The 22,555-nt window shown below is 42.2% G+C and overlaps 1 protein-coding gene across 1 annotated transcript in view; it reads left to right on the forward strand.

Annotated features, from left to right (window-relative positions):
- The first annotated feature begins 1,432 nt into the window (after positions 1-1,432).
- LOC121859840 overlaps positions 1,433-22,555 on the forward strand; it is a 66,986-nt gene continuing 45,863 nt past the window's right edge. The window contains exon 1 of the mRNA XM_042356801.1: positions 1,433-2,322. Coding sequence (XP_042212735.1) covers positions 2,286-2,322 — 37 coding nt within the window. The 5' untranslated portion in view covers positions 1,433-2,285. The remainder of the gene's footprint in view (positions 2,323-22,555) is intronic.

Raw genomic sequence — 22,555 nt, forward strand, 5'->3', positions numbered from 1 at the left:
TGAGGCCAACAGTACTGCTCTAGACAACATTACCAGCAACAATACACCCTTCCGTAAACAGCCTCTTCTTCACAGTGAACACATACACTCCAATTATAAACAATGACATCCAGGAAGACAAAACATATTCATACAGACACATACACAGAAGAAATAACATCTGTATATACAGGACACGTAAAAATATACCAACTACACTTGAATACATAAGACACAGGGTTGCATGCAAGGCACTCATCTCCCTCAGTTACTCACCTTATTGAATAATGGAAAAAAAAGATTGATGTATAGTACTGACAGACAGCGTACATTACACACACACACACACACACACACACACACACACACACACACACGTGCATAAATATGTCATATTCCTGTAGTAGAACGCACATATATGTATACATAATACACACATATGGGTACCTATTTATACAAAGCTCTCATTTAAGTATATGATACTCTTATGTATAACCAGCAGATATAACTTAGTATGATACACACATCTATATCTATATCACATGTCTGAGTTCATAAAGTTTACGCACTTAGATGCAAGACATAGCAAGAAAATAAAATATCATGTACAAAATACAGATTGCTTCATATACACACTAACCGGACACCACTTGCTGAATGACGCACAGAAAACACACACACACACACAAGTGACCACGTCCTCCTGTTCTTGAAGAATAGCGACAAGTCGTGGTTGTGGCCGGAGGGAGCACACAGACAAGCGTCGCTAATGGATCATAACGGTATCCTGCAAGACAAGAAAACCTAACTCCAGGTACTGACGCGTGACAACTTTCCACCGTGAGATACTATACCAGCGAAAACCATAGCCCAAATGTGTGTGTGTGTGGTGATCTGTGGAGGCCGAGCAGTGTGAGGTAAACGTATGCTTACCGGCACACACAGACGTTGATGCTGCCTCTAGATCGTTTGCTCGTCCTTTACGCCGCCCAAACACGGGGTAAATTTACAGGTGCGTCTCTCCCGGTTGATCACCCTTGAGGTATCACAGGAGGAAAAGTTCGATTTCTCCTTGCAGGATATTGTGTTGGTGATGACAGTGTGGCTGGTGTGGGGGGACACTTCACACTCGCCTTTACCTTCAGTGCCAAGACCTCACTTTTTGTCTGACTTATCATGAGCTGGTACACATGTGGCTCCCTCTAGTTCACGACTGCTCCACTTCCATCACCCGCGTGGGGAGCGATAGTTAATACTGTAGTCTTTAGTGTCCAAATAAATACGTGCAATAAAACAGACTGTAACTCAGTTTTCTTTGAATAGTAACAAATAAAAGAAAAAGTATGTGAGTATGACCCCAAGACACCATACACGATAACTCCACAGAAAACGGAAGGTGGCAACCTGAAGCGCGCCTTATATAAAGGAGGCGGCGCATGTGAGCCCACAGTAGGTGGATCTCTGTGAACACTTAAAGCACAAAGGTGTGGGAAAGTCTCCTCCCCTGTAGTGCTGTTGTCACACGAGCTGTACGAACTCAGGTGTGTGTGTGTGTGTGTGTGAGTGAGTGCGGTGTGACGGGCTGAGGTGTGGGGTGACGGTGGTGTGTGTGGGGGTCCTGCCTAGCTGACCACACAGAAAAACTTATATCATTTCTGTAAACCTGAGTGAAGTTGTCTCCTCCATTTGTCGTAAACTCATATAATGAGAGTAAACGTTAAATACAGCACTGTAGAAGAACAACATACGAATACATTAGTCGTCATAAACCAAGAAAAAGAACAAAACTAATAGAAAATTAATAAGCAATACGAGCAAAGGACAAGAAAATTAGATATTAGTTGACTGAAAATGGAAGCTATAAGGTAACATTAAATTAGTCGACGTTACTAGAATAAACAGACAGCAAATTAAAATTCTCCGCAAATCTCACAAGTCACAGCGGCGGCGTCGAGAGAAACATCCAAACAAGCAGAGCGGGAGTGTGTCCAGCACAAGTTCCGGGAGCGGTACAAATAGAGGCGCGAGACGAGTAAACAAGCTCATCCACACAATAAAGACGAGAGGCTCTGACAGGGCTTGGCGCCGCCGGATAGAAAGTGTAGTCATACACCTTATACACACGAGGGTGACGTTAACGAGGAGAGCCACGGTGAAGGAGGAAACAAGTGACGAAGACAAGGAAGAGAAAAGAAAACATAAGGCGAGTGAGAGAAGAGGAGGGAGGTTCTCCTCCCCTGTAGGGCCGGAGGGCAGAAGGTTCGGGGTCGCACTGGAGAAAGTGGAACGGACACGCCCCCTCCACCATGACGATGTTGTTGCTGCTGCTGCTGCCCCTGCGTGGTGAGTTTTACTTGTTGCCTTGTGGGTGTGCGGGTGTGGGCGTGTGCCCGGATCTAGGTTACCCTTGCACGCCCACGCTCCTCACGCCCACTCTTATTACCATCATCAGTATTACTACTATAAATGTCATCATTACTATTAACAGTATTAATACTATACTTTTATTATTATAAAGACTATTATCATTATTACCATTATTATTATAGCCGCCACCCTTTTAATATTGATACTTTAACTATTATACTTCACCAAAAGCCTGACCACAGTAAATTAGTAAGGCGTTTATGGTACAAGTGTCGTAACTCAGGGACTAAGACACGCCTCCTGGATGTTCTGCTTCTGGACATAAAAAGCTTACTGTCAGTGAACCCCCAGCACAGGACGTGGGAGCCTATGAACCAGGACCTGGCTACTGCCTACAGTGTACCGCCACCTAACACCTCTCTCTAATACAATCTCCGAATTCCTTACTTATATCAGGTAATCTTGGCCATCTGTGTTAAAGATATATACAGGTAGTTAACTTACTGACCACAACAAGTACACTACAGTAATATAAGTCAGGTAAACTATATAGTCTTTCACGCTCACACATTATTCCATCTTTGAGCAAGACACTTAACTTCCTCCTTCCCTTCCCTATAACTTCCTTATCTCCTCTCCTAATTCCTCTTTCATTTACCTTTCATCATTCACGTCCACAAAGCCGCCTTATTCTCCCCCTCCCCCTTTGTTCCTCTTCCTCCTCCTTCTACTTCATTTCCTTCTTCCCCTTTAGCTGTTCCTCTTCTTTATAGTGTTTCTCATTCCTAAGGCGTGCACATCCTCCCTCCTCTCTGTCCCCCCTCCTTCCCTCCCTCCTCCTGGCTCAAGCTCCTAAGGGTTGAATTCAGAGTTTGTGCATTAAGGAAAAAAAAATGTTCACAGCCGCGTCCGCATTATCCAAATTTGGTAGAACCTAATAGTGATTGTGTTGGTTATCTTCCTGTGCTTGAGCTGTCATGTGTGTGTGTGTGTGTTCTAGCGAGTGCGTTTTAATGTTGATTTACTTTTTAGTTAATAGATATAATGCCCGCTGTGTGCTTCTCGATACTAATGATTTACTTGGGAATAATGTTAACAGGTGGAGGTGGGTCGAGAAAAGAGATAGTCCAAGATGTTGACCTCGATGTAAAGAAGGTTATATTGGGTCATGAACAATGTGGGGAGGGGGGGGGGGCACTTTGTTGCCCCGCCCTGCCCTCATCCCGCCCCGTTCTACCCCTCCCTCCCTGCCCTGACCCATTTGCACTCAGCTCTCACCCACAAAAACTTGCAGGGGAGTTCACAACCACATTCTGGAGATTATCCTTATTCCCGATGGATAATACTGCCGAGCTTCGCGTTCTTTAAATAAGTTACTTTGCATAATTGACAAGATAAACCAATTTGTAGAGAACGAACGCCTGCATCATGGGGTCCCTCCTGTCAAAACAATGTCTACGCTACATCGTTGAAGTAAGTTTATAATCTGACTAAAAAAAAGAAGAATATAAATACATACATCTCACAGTAAATTATTTATGAGATTGCATAATGAATGAGGTAAAGCTATTGTAAACAGCGAACGCCTGCACAATTATTTATACTCAGGGTTCCCTCTAGTCAAAACAAAGTCTGGGGAACACCATAAAATATTACGTTCATCCAATAAGAAATATAAAATGTATAAAGGAGAGATACAATAATCACAGTTATATTTACGTAATATGAAAACCATTTAAGGAATCCGGAGAGATTTTATTATACGAGAGAACAGGAACTCGGAGGAAGGGAAGGAGTGAGAGGGTTAGAATGAAGGGGTAACTTATGATATAGAGTGAAGGGGTAACTTATGATATAGAGTGAAGGGGTAACTTATGATATAGAGTGAAGGGGTAACTTATGATATAGAATGAAGGGGTAACTTATGATATAGAATGAAGGGGGTAACTTATGATATAGAGTGAAGGGGTAACTTATGATATAGAGTGAAGGGGTAACTTATGATATAGAGTGAAGGGGTAACTTATGATATAGAGTGAAGGGGTAACTTATGATATAGAGTGAAGGGGTAACTTATGATATAGAATGAAGGGGTAACTTATTAAGCGATATAGAACGAAGGGGTAACTATGATATAGAATGAAGGGGGTAACTTATGATATAGAGTGAAGGGGTAACTTATGATATAGAGTGAAGGGGTAACTTATGATATAGAGTGAAGGAGTAACTTATGATATAGAGTGAAGGGGTAACTTATGATATAGAGTGAAGGGGTAACTTATGATATAGAATGAAGGGGTAACTTATGATATAGAATGAAGGGGTAACTTATGATATAGAGTGAAGGGGTAACTTATGATATAGAGTGAAGGGGTAACTTATGATATAGAATGAAGGGGTAACTTATGATATAGAATGAAGGGGGGTGACCTCATTAATCTCAAACTGATACCTCTGACATTAAGTTCATCCCACTGACATTTTTCCCCATTCCATTGACCTTAAATAGATCCGGATGACCTTAAGTTGAACCCAAATAACTTTACCCAACTCACCTTAAGTTCATCAGAGTGAAACTGAACTTGATGAGCCCAGCCAGTTCACACTGATCTTAATCTGATGTTGATAATCACAGGTTAAATCTGCTCATTAGAACCTGAATTCGTTTTATGTGAACCTGGGCTCAGATTCTCGGAAGTTCAACACGATCATTCCACAGATTCCATATATGAGATTTTTGTTGTTAAGTGAACGTATCTAATTTTGAGGAGAGACTGGGTGTCCTTTTGCCTTCTACCTGGTGTTAAGTGAACGTAACGTAGTTTAATATTTTTTTCAATTGGGCGGTTCCTTTTCTGTGATTTAACTTAAAGATCAACTCCAGTACTCTTATGTCAGTGTTATTGTCGGTAGATTTAAAATTTGGGAAATACGGTCGGAACAGTTTGGGCAGAAAAATGGCCAAAACGAAATAAAAAAAATAGACGTCCGACAACTTTCTCAACTTTTTGGTGCGCGGCGTGACATGAGCTGAAGAGACTCTCGGTGAGTTCCATTAGCATCAACAGTACCTAACCTAATGAACAGGGTGAGGTTGGTTCAGTGTAGTTATAAATAAAAAATTTGTCTCAACATCTTCATATGATGTAAATCTATATAGGAATTAAAGAATATACTTATTATGAGTATTCTGAACGAAGGTGCCAGGCCGGTGTATTCAGTTCTTCGTCAACTTGCTGGACAACAATAGGTATTGAACCAGAAAGGTTATTACCACTATTATGTATCACCGAAGCTCTGTAACTGTGCGTGGTATCTTGCTCGCCCAGATAATATATGGTAATGAATCTCAGGCGTACAGTACGTCCATGATTACTGATGACCTGCCAGTGGCCACACCTGACGGCAGCCATTTGCTGTGTCCCCAGGCTGGCCTTCCCGATCTGGTAGTTGCCAAGACGTGTTTGAATCAAAACTTATTGGGATATGAAAGAATTTTCAGGTAGTTACAAAAAAATTATGAAACTGCATTACGATTATCTTTAACGAATGGAGTTTTAAACTATGAAATATATTTTCATCTGGTTACGTCATGGCTGTCTCTACTAGATGGGAAACAGTTTTGTAAAATTCATAATCTAAAATATCTAAATTTTGAACAAACGGCTACGTTTTTATATTTTTTTGGCAAGGAAACATGTTGGCTGCATCAGCCTTGAAACTTATGGATGTCACTGAGGAGAGATGTTTTCCTGTGGAGCTGTCCTTTAAGAAACCCAGTCAGGTGCTTTCATACTGTGCGTTCTGTACATCACTTCCAAGGATTGTTCATCATACGAGCCTTTGAGAACCTGAATCTTGGCCTCGCTGGTGTGATAAATTGAGTTCATTGTTGTCATGATTTTGACAGTAATTGTAAGAAAAACTGTCTTCTAAAACTTGAAAAGATTTCTTGCAAATCATTTCTTGGCAAGACAACAAAAGTTTTGGACCAAGGCCACCCTCCTAGGGAACCCCCACCCACTCTGAGCTATTGGTCAGAAATTGATGGATGCCACTCGTTCCACCAGGGCCACTCAGAGACATCACTTTGGCCATCAGAGTCAGTAAGGTTCGTTACTGTCAGGCTATCAAGGACACCCAAGACCATCACCGTGGTCACAGAAGCCATCGCATTGTGCACCAGGACCACTCAGGCCTCGCCTGTGGCCATCAGGGAATCAGGACCATCATTGCAGTCACCAAAGCCATTCAGGGTTATCATGGTCATTCCTGTGGTCACCAGGGACACCAAGGAAATCAAACAATGAAATCTTACCAAACCTAATTTGGGTAGTTTGGTGTTGGCAAGATAGCACTGACTGCCATGGAGTTACATATTTAAAAATAGAGTTTATTATCCTTATTTAGCAACAAAGACAACTTCGTTTTAAATCTTAATCACATGGTTATCTTCAAACGCAGAATAGGGTCATTAAGAGTGACCACACGAACACCAGGAACACGATAAATGCCATCAATAGGACCATACACGTACAGCACCAGAGAGAGAGATCAAGCAGGATGTCTTGCTCCACCACAGTTCCCCACATACCTGGTGGTTGTAGCGGAGCATCAGAGCCATGCCAGTGTAGCAAGTGGGTGTGTAAATCAGCAAGTTATCACAGCGCCTCGCCATATCGGGGGTTCCGCGTTACCCCACATGGCGTTTGTGACCTGCCAGACACACGATGACTCCCTCCCACCTCCACAAAAGTAACGCTACGAAAACCCGTTTTTTTTTTTAAGAAAATTATCCGAGTCAGTAATAATCCCCTGTGATATTAAATACCATGTTGGCGTTATCATCTAGATATCATGTTCTACTCCTGCAATAATGACGATGTTTAACGATAACTTGTGTTGCAGTGTTGGATCCTCCTGATAAACAGCTTCTGGAATCAAAGCAAAACAGGAGCTACTGAACCACATGATGTTGTTGTACGAGAGAATTAAGTACTTACTTTTTTTTTTTTTTTGCAGGAAAAGCTTTCACAGTTTTAATTATTGATTAAATCAAGGATGCCTTCTTTCCTTTAACGGCAACAAAAGGAAGTGTAAACTTTTAAATATACGAATAACTTATTCAAACAAAAACACAGGGAGGCACACGTTCACCACTAATAGTTGCCCCTTGTGTAACGAGGATGGCCGACCCAAGGGCCACTTTGGCGTGAATTTGTTTAAGGTGTAGACGCTGTCGCCAACACAACAACCACACCCTAAGTTAACAAGTTGCATGACCCAGTGTCAAGGAATAGTCCGAGAAGCCCGGACAACTCGCCAACTGCACTGGCTAACCATTACCCCGGAAGACGATCCGCAAATCGATAAACATCCAGGTTCCCAATTGCTGCTGGGCTAGAGAGGCAAATGGCGTAAAGAAACTTGCCCATAGTTTCGCCCTGCCCGGGGATGGAACCCGGGTTCCGATCGCTTGCGAGGCGAGCATGCTGACCATTAAACACACACACACACACACACACACACACACTAGCTGCCTGCATACACAATAACACGTACTGTATATTTATGCATGCATATACACACACATCCAAATACACTTTATACATCAATACACACGTACACCCACAAAAGAGCTAGCATGCAAAAACACTTGTCCATACACTCGTATAAACGTAGGTTGACACAAGCATAAACTCTCACCGAAAACACACACACATCGCCGACGCCAAATTATCATAAATAAGTGTTCTCACCTACGCCCATCTTACATCATCATCAGTATTATTAAATACACCGTAAAAGGTCAGAACATCATACCATCAACCCGCGTCAACCTGGCCATTACAGCCTTAGGATAAAAAAATTATAGTAACTATCTCTAAGAACTTTATTACAGGCTTTCTTAAATCTAGTAATATCTTCTCCAAAGACATCTAGCGGACGACTCTGACACGGAGTTGTATTACACCTTGCTTTGTTTACATAATAAGGTCTCTACGTGGAGAGTCACTCGAGGGGCGACATATAGTAGGGCTGGGTTGTCGAAAATGACTGTGGAGGATAATTGTTGATGATCTTGTGGTAAACAGAGAAGAAATACCTCTTCTGTGTTCAAAATTGTAACTCCCATTTAGAGGAAACAGAAGCTGTACACTTGAGATAACTTGTCCAGCAGTTTAAGATTGGCAGTAGCTGTAGAACACCACACGAGTAATCAGTGTCCAAGAAGGAAATGTAAGAACAGGCTGAAAACAGGTTGGGGTGATTGTCATCGTCATAACTAAAGGAAGCCTCACGAATTAGTCCCAATTTTCTTGAAGCAGTTAAAGAAAGAGTTCTCAAATATTGTCTAATATTCAGTTTGGCGTTATAAGTACAGTACCACTAACTATTGTAAGTTGATCACTGTTTTATCACAAGTGTACACAACTGAGAATGTGCTAGATACAGTGTTCAAGATCTGCTTCTAGAATAAAAGTTGATGAAAATGCACAAATGCAGCCATGTGGAAAACGGAGATTGAAAGTTGTAGTTTACCAATAAACATAATTTATGAATGTTTATATAATTCATGACTAAATCCATTTTATAAGCCGCTTCATCGTATTTCTTAAAATTTGATATTTGTAAATGATAAAACGAACAGGCGGCCACCGTGCCCTTCACCTCTCCACCTGATACTTGTGTTAACCCAAAGACATACTGTGTCGTCCACCTCATCACCAGAGGTTGAGTCTCCTCAGTATAATTAAAGACATGATGGTGGAAGTGTTACGAGTCTTTCGCTGTTATGACGGTTACATTCTGTATTACAGAGGCCAACCAAGGCAATGACAGTGTCGGACGAGTTATCAGTTCTTCAACCTCTGTGGATATAACGACCATTCTCTTGCATTCTCCCAACTTAATATTTATTTAATTTACACACACACACACACACACACACACACACACACAGAGTATCCTTCGCTTAAGGCTCCGGGACAGAATCTAAACCAAATAAAATAATTGCATATTTTCAGGACAGAAGCCGATGATGTTAACTGAAACACGTATTATTTCAGAACAAATTCTTCTGTTCTCATGTGATGACAAGAAGGGTTTGTCCATGTGTTTGTCAATGCCATATTTCGCAAACTTTACGACTTTATTACAACGAAAAATGACCAGTAGAATATATAAGAAAATTTTTATTTAGCTTTAATATGAAAATTATTCGAATTTAATCATAATTTCATAGAAATGTCAGATGATGTCGTGGGTGGGTGCGTTAGGGAGGAGCGCGCCCGCACGGCTGTGTCAAGGTGCCCCCCCCCCCTCCAAGCCTCGACCTCCGCCAGGAAATACTCTGCCGTCTTCATCGTACACACCTGGTATGTCCAGCGTCCTGCCAGGTGATAGTGACGAGTTAGTCTACGCCACAACCACCCTTAACGGACACACCGTATGCTCTCTGCTGGCTGTGAGCACTGTCTCCAGGTCCTCCAGTCGCACTTATCGCCGCAAAAAACAATTATTTTTAACTGTTTGCACTCGATTATACTATGACAAATAATTCGTAGCTTTATTCGCGAGAGTTCAGTCGTCTACAAACTCTAAACGAAATTCAAGGGTAAGGGACCTGTACATCAAGACGTGTAGCTTATCCAAGCGCGCACAGCACAAGTACAGTATCACTAAACAGCTATGACATCACTAAGGACTCCCTTTGATCTTGATTGCGGTCAGTTTGCAATTTTTTCTAAGAATAGGAGCGACAGTAAGCAGGTGGTCACGAACTTAACAATTTTTCCAAAGACGTACCGGGTATATGATATATATTCATAATTATATCGTAGAAAAATTGCGTCATGTTTGGTTTAGATAGAGGCAGTTTGACACAGAGACTTGTTAAATGTAAGTAAACCCAGTGACGACAGAAGAAGCTAGTCCCAAATTACGATACATTTAAGAAAATTTAGCACAGATAATTCATGTCGTTTGGTCTTTAACGTTGTTTGGTCTGGGGAAAAAATACCGCGAACCGCCCTCACCAGATCATATCCTGATTCTCCAGGTTGTGTTCCGTCTCATGAGCTTCGCTTTTGTTTCGCGAATTTTTCACTGTTTACAAAAGAATATTAAACCTTTCCATCCTTCGTTTGAGTGTGATTCGTTACTACAAACTTCTCCCTGTTATCTTTGTGTTGTTCCACTCAAATGATAGTTATAAACTCTGCGTAACGCCTAAACATGGCAAAATAAACAAGAACAGTAAAAGAATGGGGGAAAAAACTTGGTGTTGGTGGAGGAGGACTGAGAGAACCGGACCAGGGTTACATCATGCAGCCATCCCCCCACCATGTGGATTATTGCCCCTTTGTGTGGTGGAGTGTCAGTAATGTATTACTGGGCCCTGAGCGACTCATTTCTCAAATCTCTGCAGCTCATTGTCTCGGACTCTATTTGTCTATAATGAATACCCATCTTCTCTGATATAAAAGCCTGTGAATTATCTTTCTTTTTTATGTACATTTTTAAGGGATTTTCTCTCTCGTTTTCCTGCAGCTGACGGCGGTTGTGGTCTCTTGCCTCTCTTGTACCTTTCCTCGCCACACTCACCAACTCTTATGTGAGCTAACGAGCAGAAAAATATAGTTTTTATTGCGATATATAATTGTTTTTTTTTATACGTTTACCGTGATCAACCGTAACGACAAATCACACACACATATATGTCAATATTGTGGTTTGGCAGATGGTGTGTGGTGATGGTGTGTAGTGATGATGGTGACTATGTGGTGATAGTGGTGACAGTGCGTGGTGATGGTGTGGTGATGATGGAATTGTGTGGTGATGGTGGTGACAGTGTGTGGTGATGACAGTGTGTGGTGATGACCGTGTATGGTGATGGTAGTGACAGTGCGTGGTGATGGTGGTGACAGTGTGTGGTGATGGTGGTGACAGTGTGTGGTGATGGTGGTGATAGTGTGTGGTGATGGTGTGTGGTGATGGTGGCGATGGAAAGGTGTAAGTTTGTTATGATAATGATGATGATATTGATAGAGTAGAAGTGGTGTGTTTTGTTATAGTGGTGGTGTGTGTGTGTGTGTATGTGTGTGTGTGTGTGTGTGTGTGTGTGTGTGTGTGTGTGTGTGTCCTACAGCTCTGCCACTCACACACATAGCTTCTCCCAATTCATTATTCCCATCGTCATGAACATCGTGTCATAAAAAAGAATACATATCCGTATGTGCTTTCGCAACCCGGATGTGAGGAAGGCTGGCGGCACCTTCCCGGACATGGCTGTGGTGGAGGAGGAGGTGGTGGTGGGGGAGTGCCGCTTACCACAGTGAGGCCTCTCCACCTCCACCCCTCCCTCCCCCCCCCGACCTCCACGACCTAAAAGGGATTTTAGGTTCTTCTTGATGGCTTTTCAGGTAAAAGAATCATTCTCTGACGACTCACGGTGATTCCCTTAATAAAAAAAAAGGCTGTCTTGAAGATTGATGGTTTTCGTGAGCGGTGGAGTAGCCTGGCGTGCAGCGTCCAGGGAGTGACTGGGCAGGGGAGGGTTGTGGCGTGGGTAGGAGATTGCGTGGGTAGAAGGTGGCGTGGGTAGGAGATTGCGTGGGTAGGAAGTAAAATGGACAGACGATGGCGTGGGCAGGTGGTGGTGTGGGTAGGAGGTGGCGTGGGCAGGTGGTGGTAGGTAGGAGGTGGCGTGGGCAGGTGGTGGTGTGGGTAGGAGGTGGCGTGGGCAGGTGGTGGTAGGTAGGAGGAGACTTCAATGATGTAATGACGTGGGATGAAGGGCGTGTGTGTGTGTGTGTGTGTGTGTGTGTGTGTGTGTGTGTGTGTGTGTGTGTGTGTCTGTTTGTGTGTATGTGTTTGTTCACAGCCATTCCTATTAATCTCCTGCAACTGGAATAAACGAAGGTCACACATTTTCGCAATCCTAAAACACAATATTTCATTTCTCCCTTCCAGAAACACCACATATAAACCTCTTTCTGTCTCCTCTATCACATGTTGGTCACACTTTCCTCCGAGAGTCAAGGACATTATCCAACTCTTCGAAGAAACAGGAATAATAAAGCCAACACGCCCGGTGATCTTACGCCGTTTTCGATGTATTGCCTCAGAGAAAATATATTTTAAACACAAAAGGATGTCAACCACAGGGGAATGCAATGCGCTTACCGTCATTCATCTGAAGAATGTTCCTCGGTGTATGTAAAACAGAAACACGCCATAACTTCCCAAATTCATCCCATTTAACCTCGGCGGGGTATTAAATGGTGGTTTTGTTGGCCTGGAAATAAGAAGAAGAATATTATACTCTCTGTCATGTGTTCGACTCTTAGTGACAGAAAGAAAAACATTCCTTGGAAAACTGTCTAGTGCATCGATATGGGTTTCTGTCAAAATATTTTCAGGTGATCGTAGTGAGGCGTACGAGAAGGCACTTTGTTGAATGTCTCACTGTATACCGCTTCATAAAACTTTGCAATATGAGCTTCTTTTATGATTTTAAAGAGGAAAATAACGAAGTAAAATCACAATATAAGACTTTTGGCCCCAGCTGTACCCTATAATAACACAGCCAGGTCTTTTGGGGGTTTTGTCTGCATTTAAATGTTACAAATTTTCCCGGTAATAAAACTTTGCTTTAGTCTTGTTTTAAGGACCCGCCGATGTCTAAATTTGGTCTCGAACAAAGTAAAAGTTGTCGACGTGAGAGAAATTAACAGCCAGGGTAACATCACTCGCCACCAAGAACTGATACATAGTCAATTAGTCATAGATGAGACGGAGGAACATAGAAAAATAAAAATACCCTAAAATAAAAGATAACGGTATTAAAAATCAGTATAACGATCAAGGAATAATATGGAATTAATCCCGTTCCATTATCATAACCACCAAGGCTTAAAAATAACTACTGCAACGAAAAAAAAAAAACCGTCTTAGATAAAATTAAATTAAACTGCGTGTCAATAGAATGAAGATATACTGTATATACGAAGTTGCAGTAGAAATAATATCTTAACAATTTACCAGTATAAATCGTGACGCACCACTTCATAAACACAGTAGTCGTGTTGAAGATTCACCTGTGTGTGTGTGTGTGTGTGTGTGTGTGTGTGTTAAACGTCACTACCACGGGTTAGACTGCTTCGTGTGCCAATAAGTGTCAGGTGTGAGTGTGTGTGTGTGGTGAGTATCAGGAGTGAGAGTGTATGTGATGTGTGTCAGATATCAGTGTATGGTGAGTGTCAGGTATAAGGCTGTGTGTGTGATGTGTGTCAGGTGTAAGGTGTAACGGGTATCACTTTATACGTCGTTTCCCACTGTAAATGTGACCCTGTACTCTTCTGCCTCTATGGGAACTTTCAGGAGAGAGAGAGAGAGAGAGAGAGAGAGAGAGAGAGAGAGAGAGAAAATTTATATAGATCGTAACATGTGATATACAAGCGGAAATTTCACGAATAAATAAAACAAAATGATGGACGCCAAATCGCTGGTTTAATCTGATCATTGCTATTAGCGAGTCCGAGCTCTTAGAAGTAACACTACCCCTGCCGAGTATCAAGAATGCCTGTACACCCTTTCACCAGTTTTTGTGTTCAGAAAATGGATTAGACCACGAACACGGACGCGGTGATCTCAACACGGCTGACACGAGTTCATATTATCCCGTGAACGTATTGAGAGATGTGATACTAATACTACTACTAATAATAACAATAATAATAATAATAATAAATAATAAGAAATAATAATAATTGATAAGAAATAATAATAATAATGATAATAAATAATAATAACAACAACAACAATAATAATAATAATAATAATAATAATAATAATAATAATAATAATAATAATAATAATAATAATAATAAATAATAAAAAATAATAATAATTAATAATAAATAATAATAATAATAATAATAATAATAATAATAATAATAATAATAATAATAATAATAATAATAATAATAATAATAATAATAATAATAATAATAATAACAGGGACGGACACAAACACCGCTACAACATAAGCCGGTCCATCGGTGGGCGTCACCGTCTAAACATCAAACAGGTTTTATCTACAGAGACGGGACATGATCTCGGCGGCGTATGTGTGTGTGTCTGTGTGTGTAAGACGTGGACTATTTACATTATGCTTTGGTTCCTGTATTGCATCATATATACTGTAAGTACTGTACTTGCCTGCAGATATTCCTATTATAATACAAAACACAGTCGGACAAGAAGTTATCCTAGATTCAATAGTTGTAATACACGGGGGAGCCTCAATGTGTGAGGCTCCGGACTTTCAACCTCAAGACATTGGCTCTGATGAGATATTATCCCCCCTCCCCCTCCCCCTCCCCCGGCTGTACTTAGTGGTTCACATACACCAGGATGTGGCACTGTAGCGGGTCCGTAGTGACGCTACCAAGGTACATGACGGGAAATACTACAGACACAGTACGGGAGGTGGAGAGATACTATACTAATACTCCAGTGTGGGTCAGTTACAGCCGAGGGAGGGTACAGCTGAGGGAGGGTACAGCTGAGGGAGGGTACAGTTGAGGGAGGGTACAGCTGAGGGATGGTACAGCTGAGGGATGGTACAGCTGAGGGAGGATACAGCTGAGGAAGGGTGCAATTGAGGGAGGGGAGGAGGGTGAAGGGAGGGTACATATGGGACAGTAGGGGGGAGGCAAGCCGTGACTGCCTCACCAGGAACCTCAGTTTTTATTCGCAAGCGGATGTGTTCTAACCTCCCCTCCCTCACCCTCACCTTACTCGTCCTCCTTCTCTCTTCCTCCCTCATTTTTCTCTCTTCCCGTATTCTACTCTCTCTCTCTCTCTCCCTCTCTCTCTCGTGTCTTATTTTCAACTACTCTCCCTTACTCTTTAACACCGACTCTCCATTCCTCATACCATCTCTCCTTAGAGAGAGAGAGAGAGAGAGAGAGAGAGAGAGAGAGAGAGAGAGAGAGAGAGACTTCAATCAAGCGTCTCAGGATGGCAGGAAGTATCAACATGCCTGAAAAAGGCTTGAGGGCAGGAAGTCCCTCTCAAATTCCTCCTGTGTATACTCCTCTCCCCCTGCCAGCTTTGTTAAACATTCGCTTTCCTTTGATTTCACTTCAGAATCAAGTCACAGAAATTTAGTTAATCTACCCCTCGTCTGTTGTAGTTTTTGTTTATGGTCGAGAGTTAATCAAGAGAGAGCTGAAGCTGAAACGTTTATGAGTCTGCTACCGAAGATCTGTAACACTGGGAAACTGTCTATAACCTAGAGTTTTCCTGCTAAGTTTCAATACAATCAAATAAAGAAAGTAGACGAGCTGGTGGACACTAACTAACGTCTTTATAATACGTATACTGTTTGTTAATTTACAAATGAAGTGATGATCTCAGGTTAGAGATGATACTAGTTCATTTCTGTGTTGTTCCCTGTACAAGTGTACTCCATCAGAGTAAGTCACGAGGCTGTCAGGTGTGTGCTGCCAGGTGACCAGTGAGTGAAGAGGACCGAGGCTGGGCGGGTTTGTGTAGGCTAACAACGCACATAGTCAGTCACCTCCCACGACACGAGAGAGCTACACTTGAGGTACACCCCAATGATAACACCCATAATAAAATCCATTTGTTTGGTGGTTAAGGCCACGTCTGGTCATGTTAGAGTACCTGTGGTTTGGAGTCACAAAAATTCTGAGAAAAAAAATCGTTCCTAAGTTTAGTAAATTCATGTAGTTCAGATAGAGTCTTAGTGTAATTTTCCTGCTAGGTTGAATGTTAGTTTTACGTCTTATCCGACGTCTGCCAGTCAGATGTGTTTTTACATCACCAGCTCGAAGAAAAATTCAGCGAACGCACCTTAATCCCGAGGGCAGGTGTGCCAAGACTGCTTTCACTTGAAAAGAAACACCTGGTCTGGTCGAGAGGTAGGAAGGTGAGAAAGTGAATAAGACATAAAATAATGTCATATATATATATATATATATATATATATATATATATATATATATATATATATATATATATATATATATATATATATATATATATATATATATATATATATATATATATATATATATATATATATATATATATATATATATATATATATATATATATATATATATATATATATCGTAACAAAAGGCAGATGACTGGTAGATTATAAGTCACGTGAGCCAAACAGACAAACAGCAATATCACCCTCCACAACTGGAGAGGAACGGCCTCAAGATTTTATCTCGGTTATACTTCTTATGAGAGTCTGAAGTCACGAGACCACACACCTGGCAGTCAAGGTTTTCCACGCTGTATCATCTGACTACATTCACCAGTCACCATGATCAATATTATTTCATGTTAACAAATAACCAATCATCGCCCTTCAGTACCGTGTCACACACACACACCCATTACTGTTTGGGTCACGTGAGAAAAATACCCCAATCCCCACGCGTCGGGACAGTGCCAGGCAACCAATCAGCGCACTTAAGCACCACGTCACGCAGCTAAACCAACCAATAGGTGCGCGACCCTACTATGTCTGGTGAGTCAACACACCAACAACCAACCAGCGCGCCCCTGAGTGTTGCATCATCACATCCTTCTTGCCACCCTTGCGTCATTATCCACTCCCGTAACTCCGAATTACCCTGCAACCATCCTCTTCCATCCCTAGCTCCCTCCTCTTCCTCCTCCTTCCTCTTTACAAAATCTCCCACCTCATCACTTTTTATCCCTACAACCTGTTCCCCCAACCTTGCCTCCCTATCCCCCCTCCTCACCCCCGACCTAACCCGCCACGTGTTGCAAGGTCCCGCAAAGTCAGACTTCGGGACCTCCAATGACTGCGGTGAGGAATTCCTGGAACGAAAACAAAGACTAGAAGAAATAATGCTGATGAGGGAGGATGCGGCAGTAGACGAGAGGAACTTGGGGGTAATTTGCATATTCCATAGTGTCTCGCGGTGAGGGATGAGCACCTCTCTATTCTCCTATGTGTCGTGAAGGTGTTGATGTTCCTCCGACCCCTTCCACTCCCACCCTCCTCCCTGCCTCCCTTCCTCCTCTTTCGAATCCTTTACCCCTCGCCCCTTCCACTCCCCTTCAGCTTCATTCCTCCGTCATCTTACACCTCACTCCCTTCCATTCCTCTCTCACCGCCCCTTTCACTCCCCTCCCGACGCCCCATTTCCCTCCCGCCACACACATCATCATCCTCTGCTGACACTATCATCAACTGACACACTATCCTCAACAACACTGACACTATCATCAACACTGAACTATCATGTCACTATCCATCAACACTGACACTATCTATCAACACTGACACTATCATCAACACTGACACACTATCATCAACACAGAACTATCATCAACACTGACACTATCATCAACACTGACACTATCCTCAACGCTGGCACTGTCCTCAACGCTGGCACTATCCTCAACACTGACACTATCATCAACACTGAACTATCATCAACAATGACACTATCATCAACGCTGAACTATCATCAACACAGAACTATCATCAACACTGACACTATCATCAACACTGGCACTATCCTCAACACTGACACTATCCTCAACACTGGCACTATCCTCAACACTGACACTATCCTCAACACTGACACTATCCTCAACACTGACACTATCCTCAACACTGACACCATCATCAACACTGCACTATCAATACCTCTGACACTATCATCACCAGTAGCACTATCATCACCACTGGCACTATACTCAACACTGACACTATCCTCAACACTGACACTATCCTCAACACTGACACTATCATCAACACTGCACTATCAATACCTCTGACACTATCATCACCAGTAGCACTATCATCACCACTGGCACTATCCTCAACACTGGCACTATCCTCAACACTGACACTATCCTCAACACTGACACTATCCTCAACACTGACACTATCCTCAACACTGACACTATCCTCAACACTGACACTATCCTCAACACTGACACTATCCTCAACACTGACACTATCCTCAACACTGACACTATCAATACCTCTGACACTATCATCACCAGTAGCACTATCATCACCACTGGCACTATACTCAACGCTGGCACTCACAAGGAGACAGGGTCAGGAGGAGTGAGGTAGGCGTGACTTCGGGACGTCACTACCGGCTCCACATCCTTGTTCTTCTCACTTGTCTTGGCCTAAGTTTATTTAAGCTCTTCGACAGCCGGTATTTTTATTCCCAAATATCCTTCTTTTTTTTGTCTGAGGGTTGCGGCCCGGAGGCTTCAATATATTCTTAGTTTCTTGTAAGGACTTGGCTGATGTCTGTTATTATCCACTCGGCCAAAAGAAACAGTTCGGACAGCATATGAACGTGAATTTAACCAAGGTACAAAATTGCTTCACACAGAGAACACGTTCATACGCTTTAAAAACTTCTTGTGGGTTTCAATCATTACTAATCTCTTTTTTTTTTTATCTTTCTTGTTTTTCGGTTCATTATTCTTTCGGGGAAATTAGGGTTTATTTCCACGAAGTTGTATTGTTGCCTCGTTATTTGGATTAGTGTGGTTTTATTTTCTTTTGTTTCTTCGCTAATTCCACCTTTGTATCTTATAGAATAATATGAACAAGATCCTCGTGGTGTATGTCTGAATATTCTCATTTAACTGTATAATATTTGCGTCTATATTTTATCATTTATAAAAGATAAAACAGAACACATCATCATTACGTCTTAATACTTTATCTGGGGTTAATAATTATCTTATAATTATTTACCATAGTCTTTGTTGTTCAGCTATTCGTGTGTTGACTACTCTTACAGTTCTCAAGTGATCCCAAACTTGGTAGTGCACTTCAGTACAAGACCCTCACACGGGAGGTAAACCCTTCAGCTCTGGCAACTCGCTGGACGTTGCAACAGTTTATGTGGTGGGTGTGGGGTAAATCCTTCTGGTCACTATCTCTTAAGACTGGAAAAGCCACAGTGCACTGTTGATAGTTTGTAGTGTCATTGGTCAAAGTGGCGTTGTGAGGTCAAGGTGGCGCTGAGGGAACATGTTGGCACTGAAGGGCCATGTATCCAACACCCTGGAGGTGAGTGATCTCCGGCACTGTATCCGAGAAGGTGTTGTGTAGCTGGCAACAAGAATTGATAGGGTGTTCCCTGCGGAGTGTTGGTGAAGATTTTTAGTTGATGAATATAGTGCTCGAGGCTAGAGTGTTCTCCCAGCATCATCTCCCCTGTGGCAGTGTTAGTTGTTGCTCGAGAGAGAGAGAGAGAGAGTATTTCGGAAAGTGTCGAGTGTTTGCTAAATTAATTGCTTCAGTGTATGTTGTTACACTTAGCCGGGACACTTCACAAGGAGCACCAAATGGAAAATTATCATATATGATACACTACTGACTCTGCTAGTCTACCACTCTCATTATGTTTGTGCTTCCAGAGTTTGTAAAAGTTGAAAAGATGAGAATAACAGGATTCCGCCTTTATCGGGTTATCAAGATAACTAAATGTTTTGGTGTCGACCACAAGTTTGTTACACTTTACTTTATGCTGAGTCATATATTCCAAGAAAATTGCAAGATATGATTCTACGAACTCTCACCTGGAGCAACGCTAGAGTGAGGTGCACGTCCAGGAAGGTGTTATACTAGTCTCAAGTTAGCTGAATACCGTGTGTTCAGCCAAGGACCAGTATGAATTATAGGTTCCTTGTATCCAATATCTGATTATATCTGGTAAGCCACCGAGGAGAGTCTAGGTCAGGGAGCTTTTTGTTGGGGATGCCTCCAGGCAGCAGGACACACGGAACTACTGTACACACGACGACAACCAGATGGAAAAAGTACAATTTAAGATCTGACAAAATATTTATCAAGAGCAATAGTGTGACTAAGGCGGAAGGAATTTTGCCTTGTATCAGACTCCATAAAAGCAATATGTTGCCTCCTGTCGACCATTAACTACTAAAGAGTTTGTTGATCTTATTTATCTGTTCAAATTGTCAAACCATTTATACTCCGGTGATGGTTTGTTGCACCTGGAAGACGAGGAAGGTATTCAGAGATGAAGAAGGACTGTGGTTAGACGTAAGGTGGAAGAACGATTGAGATTCATGGTTGTGATCTTATGATGATGATGTAATTTAGAAGCTGCATATGATGCTGTTTGTTGCTCATCATCGTCTTACTTTCACAAATAACTGGAAAACGAGGTTGGCCAACCCCGCCAGGCAAGAGAGAGATGATTGGCCAGAACACGACAATTACCCAGGTGTTGATTACTGAACTCATTGCTGCAATCAGAATTATTGTTCTTACTTACAAGGATTCTAAAATCATATCCTCTTTGGCCAACATCCCGAGTCGTGTATTTCAACACCAAATGAGCAGTAATTGATTGCATCATCGTACTTTATATCCTTGTTAAGCCACAGAAGGTATCTAAACAAAACCTGCTTTACGTGTGTGTCGACACCTGGACCACCTTTTGTAGTTCATGAGTTACCCGTGCCAGGCTAAAACTACTCACACATTTTGTTGTCTGGCTTAACATTTAGTATGAGGAAAAATTGTTCTCTTGTTCCCTAACATTTCGCCTCTTGTTTACACTGTAAGTCTACCAAATGGCGTCAAGGTGTCAGTTTAGTCAAATGTGTGTCACAAGAACTATTAGTTCACTATCACTGGCTTTACTGATGATACAGTGATGTCTGAATTAAGCTCCTAAGAGTAGCAGTAACGTCGCCGGACTCATTGTTTTCATCTTTGATTTACACTAAAATACAGGAACTCGGAGAGATGTTGCCTCATACTACACAGTTGGTTCGTATATTTGACAAAGTTACTGAAGTCTTCGAGAGATATAAATGTCCTGGTAATGTTCTATATAGACACAAGATATATGAGACTCTCAACCTCAATATTTGTGCAGAAAGACTTCGAAGCATGTCTTTAGATGCTGGTGGTCCGCCACTGTGTGTTTGTACAGGATCAAGTATTTATGCCTGAGTGACTATTAAACCCGAAAGTCTACCGAGAATGTAGTGACATGAACCATCTTCTTTGCTTGAATGTGGCAGTAGAACATAGCGTTATTTCCTAAAGGAGATGAGAAGCCTATGAGGACAACTAAAGAAACTTAATCCGACAAGCTGAGTTGTTAGTATTATGAGAGGTGTGTGCCAAGATGCTCACAGTGTGACCACCAGAGGGTCATGTCAGAACACACTGCCTCACGCATGTTCCCATACTAGACCGGATTTCAATTGGTACTCACATAAATTATTACTGGTGCAGCTATATAATGAGCTGTGTCCTAAAGCTTACAGCGTGCATTAAGGTTACTACACAAACCTCGTCGTCAACAATGCACATCAATAAAAGGAGTGCAGCAGTAGTTCACGTGGCAGCCTCCCCAACCTTCCAGTCACTCTGGTTGCCCTTCGCCCAGTAACCTTTGGCTCGTGTTTCAACAAGTGCTAAATATGACGCCACCCTCGACGGTCTACCACAAGCGGATGTAACACTTGTCCCTCGCATGACAACTTACACCTCACGGGTGAGCAACACCATTAACCTGCAAAGCACTCACTGTCCTCAAGGCATCAGGTGGGAAAATTCATGAGTGTGACTCCCGCATACCACCACGAAGCCAAATATGTACCAAGGATCACCGCCGTGGTGCATTACGCTCGACTGCGCTGCCTCACACAGTTTGCCTTTTACGTTACTGGAAAACCCGACACGCTATGAAAGGGCTGAAGAGCGTGCCGTGACTCTGGGCAACTGGTGGTTTCCAAGGTACGCAGGGAATCCCAGCACGACCAGCAGCACCCGACCACACCCGCCCTTGCCTCCCAAGCACACCCAACACTTCAGCACCACCTGACCACATGCCAGTGATATTTTCTCCCCTTTAATATTCCTTTATACTATAAATCAAATATTTTTTAACTTTCAACAAACGTCTAAAAACAAACTCAACTGCTACGCATTTTTATGAGAAATCATCAGCCGTTGAACTTGTGTACTTGTTGTCATTCTCCACTACCGTACTTGGTGAGAAACAGACTGTAGGGTCAGAGTTTTTGCCTTACCTGAATCTTATTGTGTGATGGACTCGTGTTTGCACTTGGTAACACATCATGGGTATCAAATGTGGAAATTCTC

The sequence above is a fragment of the Homarus americanus genome, unplaced genomic scaffold (assembly GCF_018991925.1).
Source record: "Homarus americanus isolate GMGI-L3 unplaced genomic scaffold, GMGI_Hamer_2.0 scaffold29703, whole genome shotgun sequence".
Taxonomy (NCBI): Eukaryota; Metazoa; Arthropoda; class Malacostraca; order Decapoda; family Nephropidae; genus Homarus; species Homarus americanus.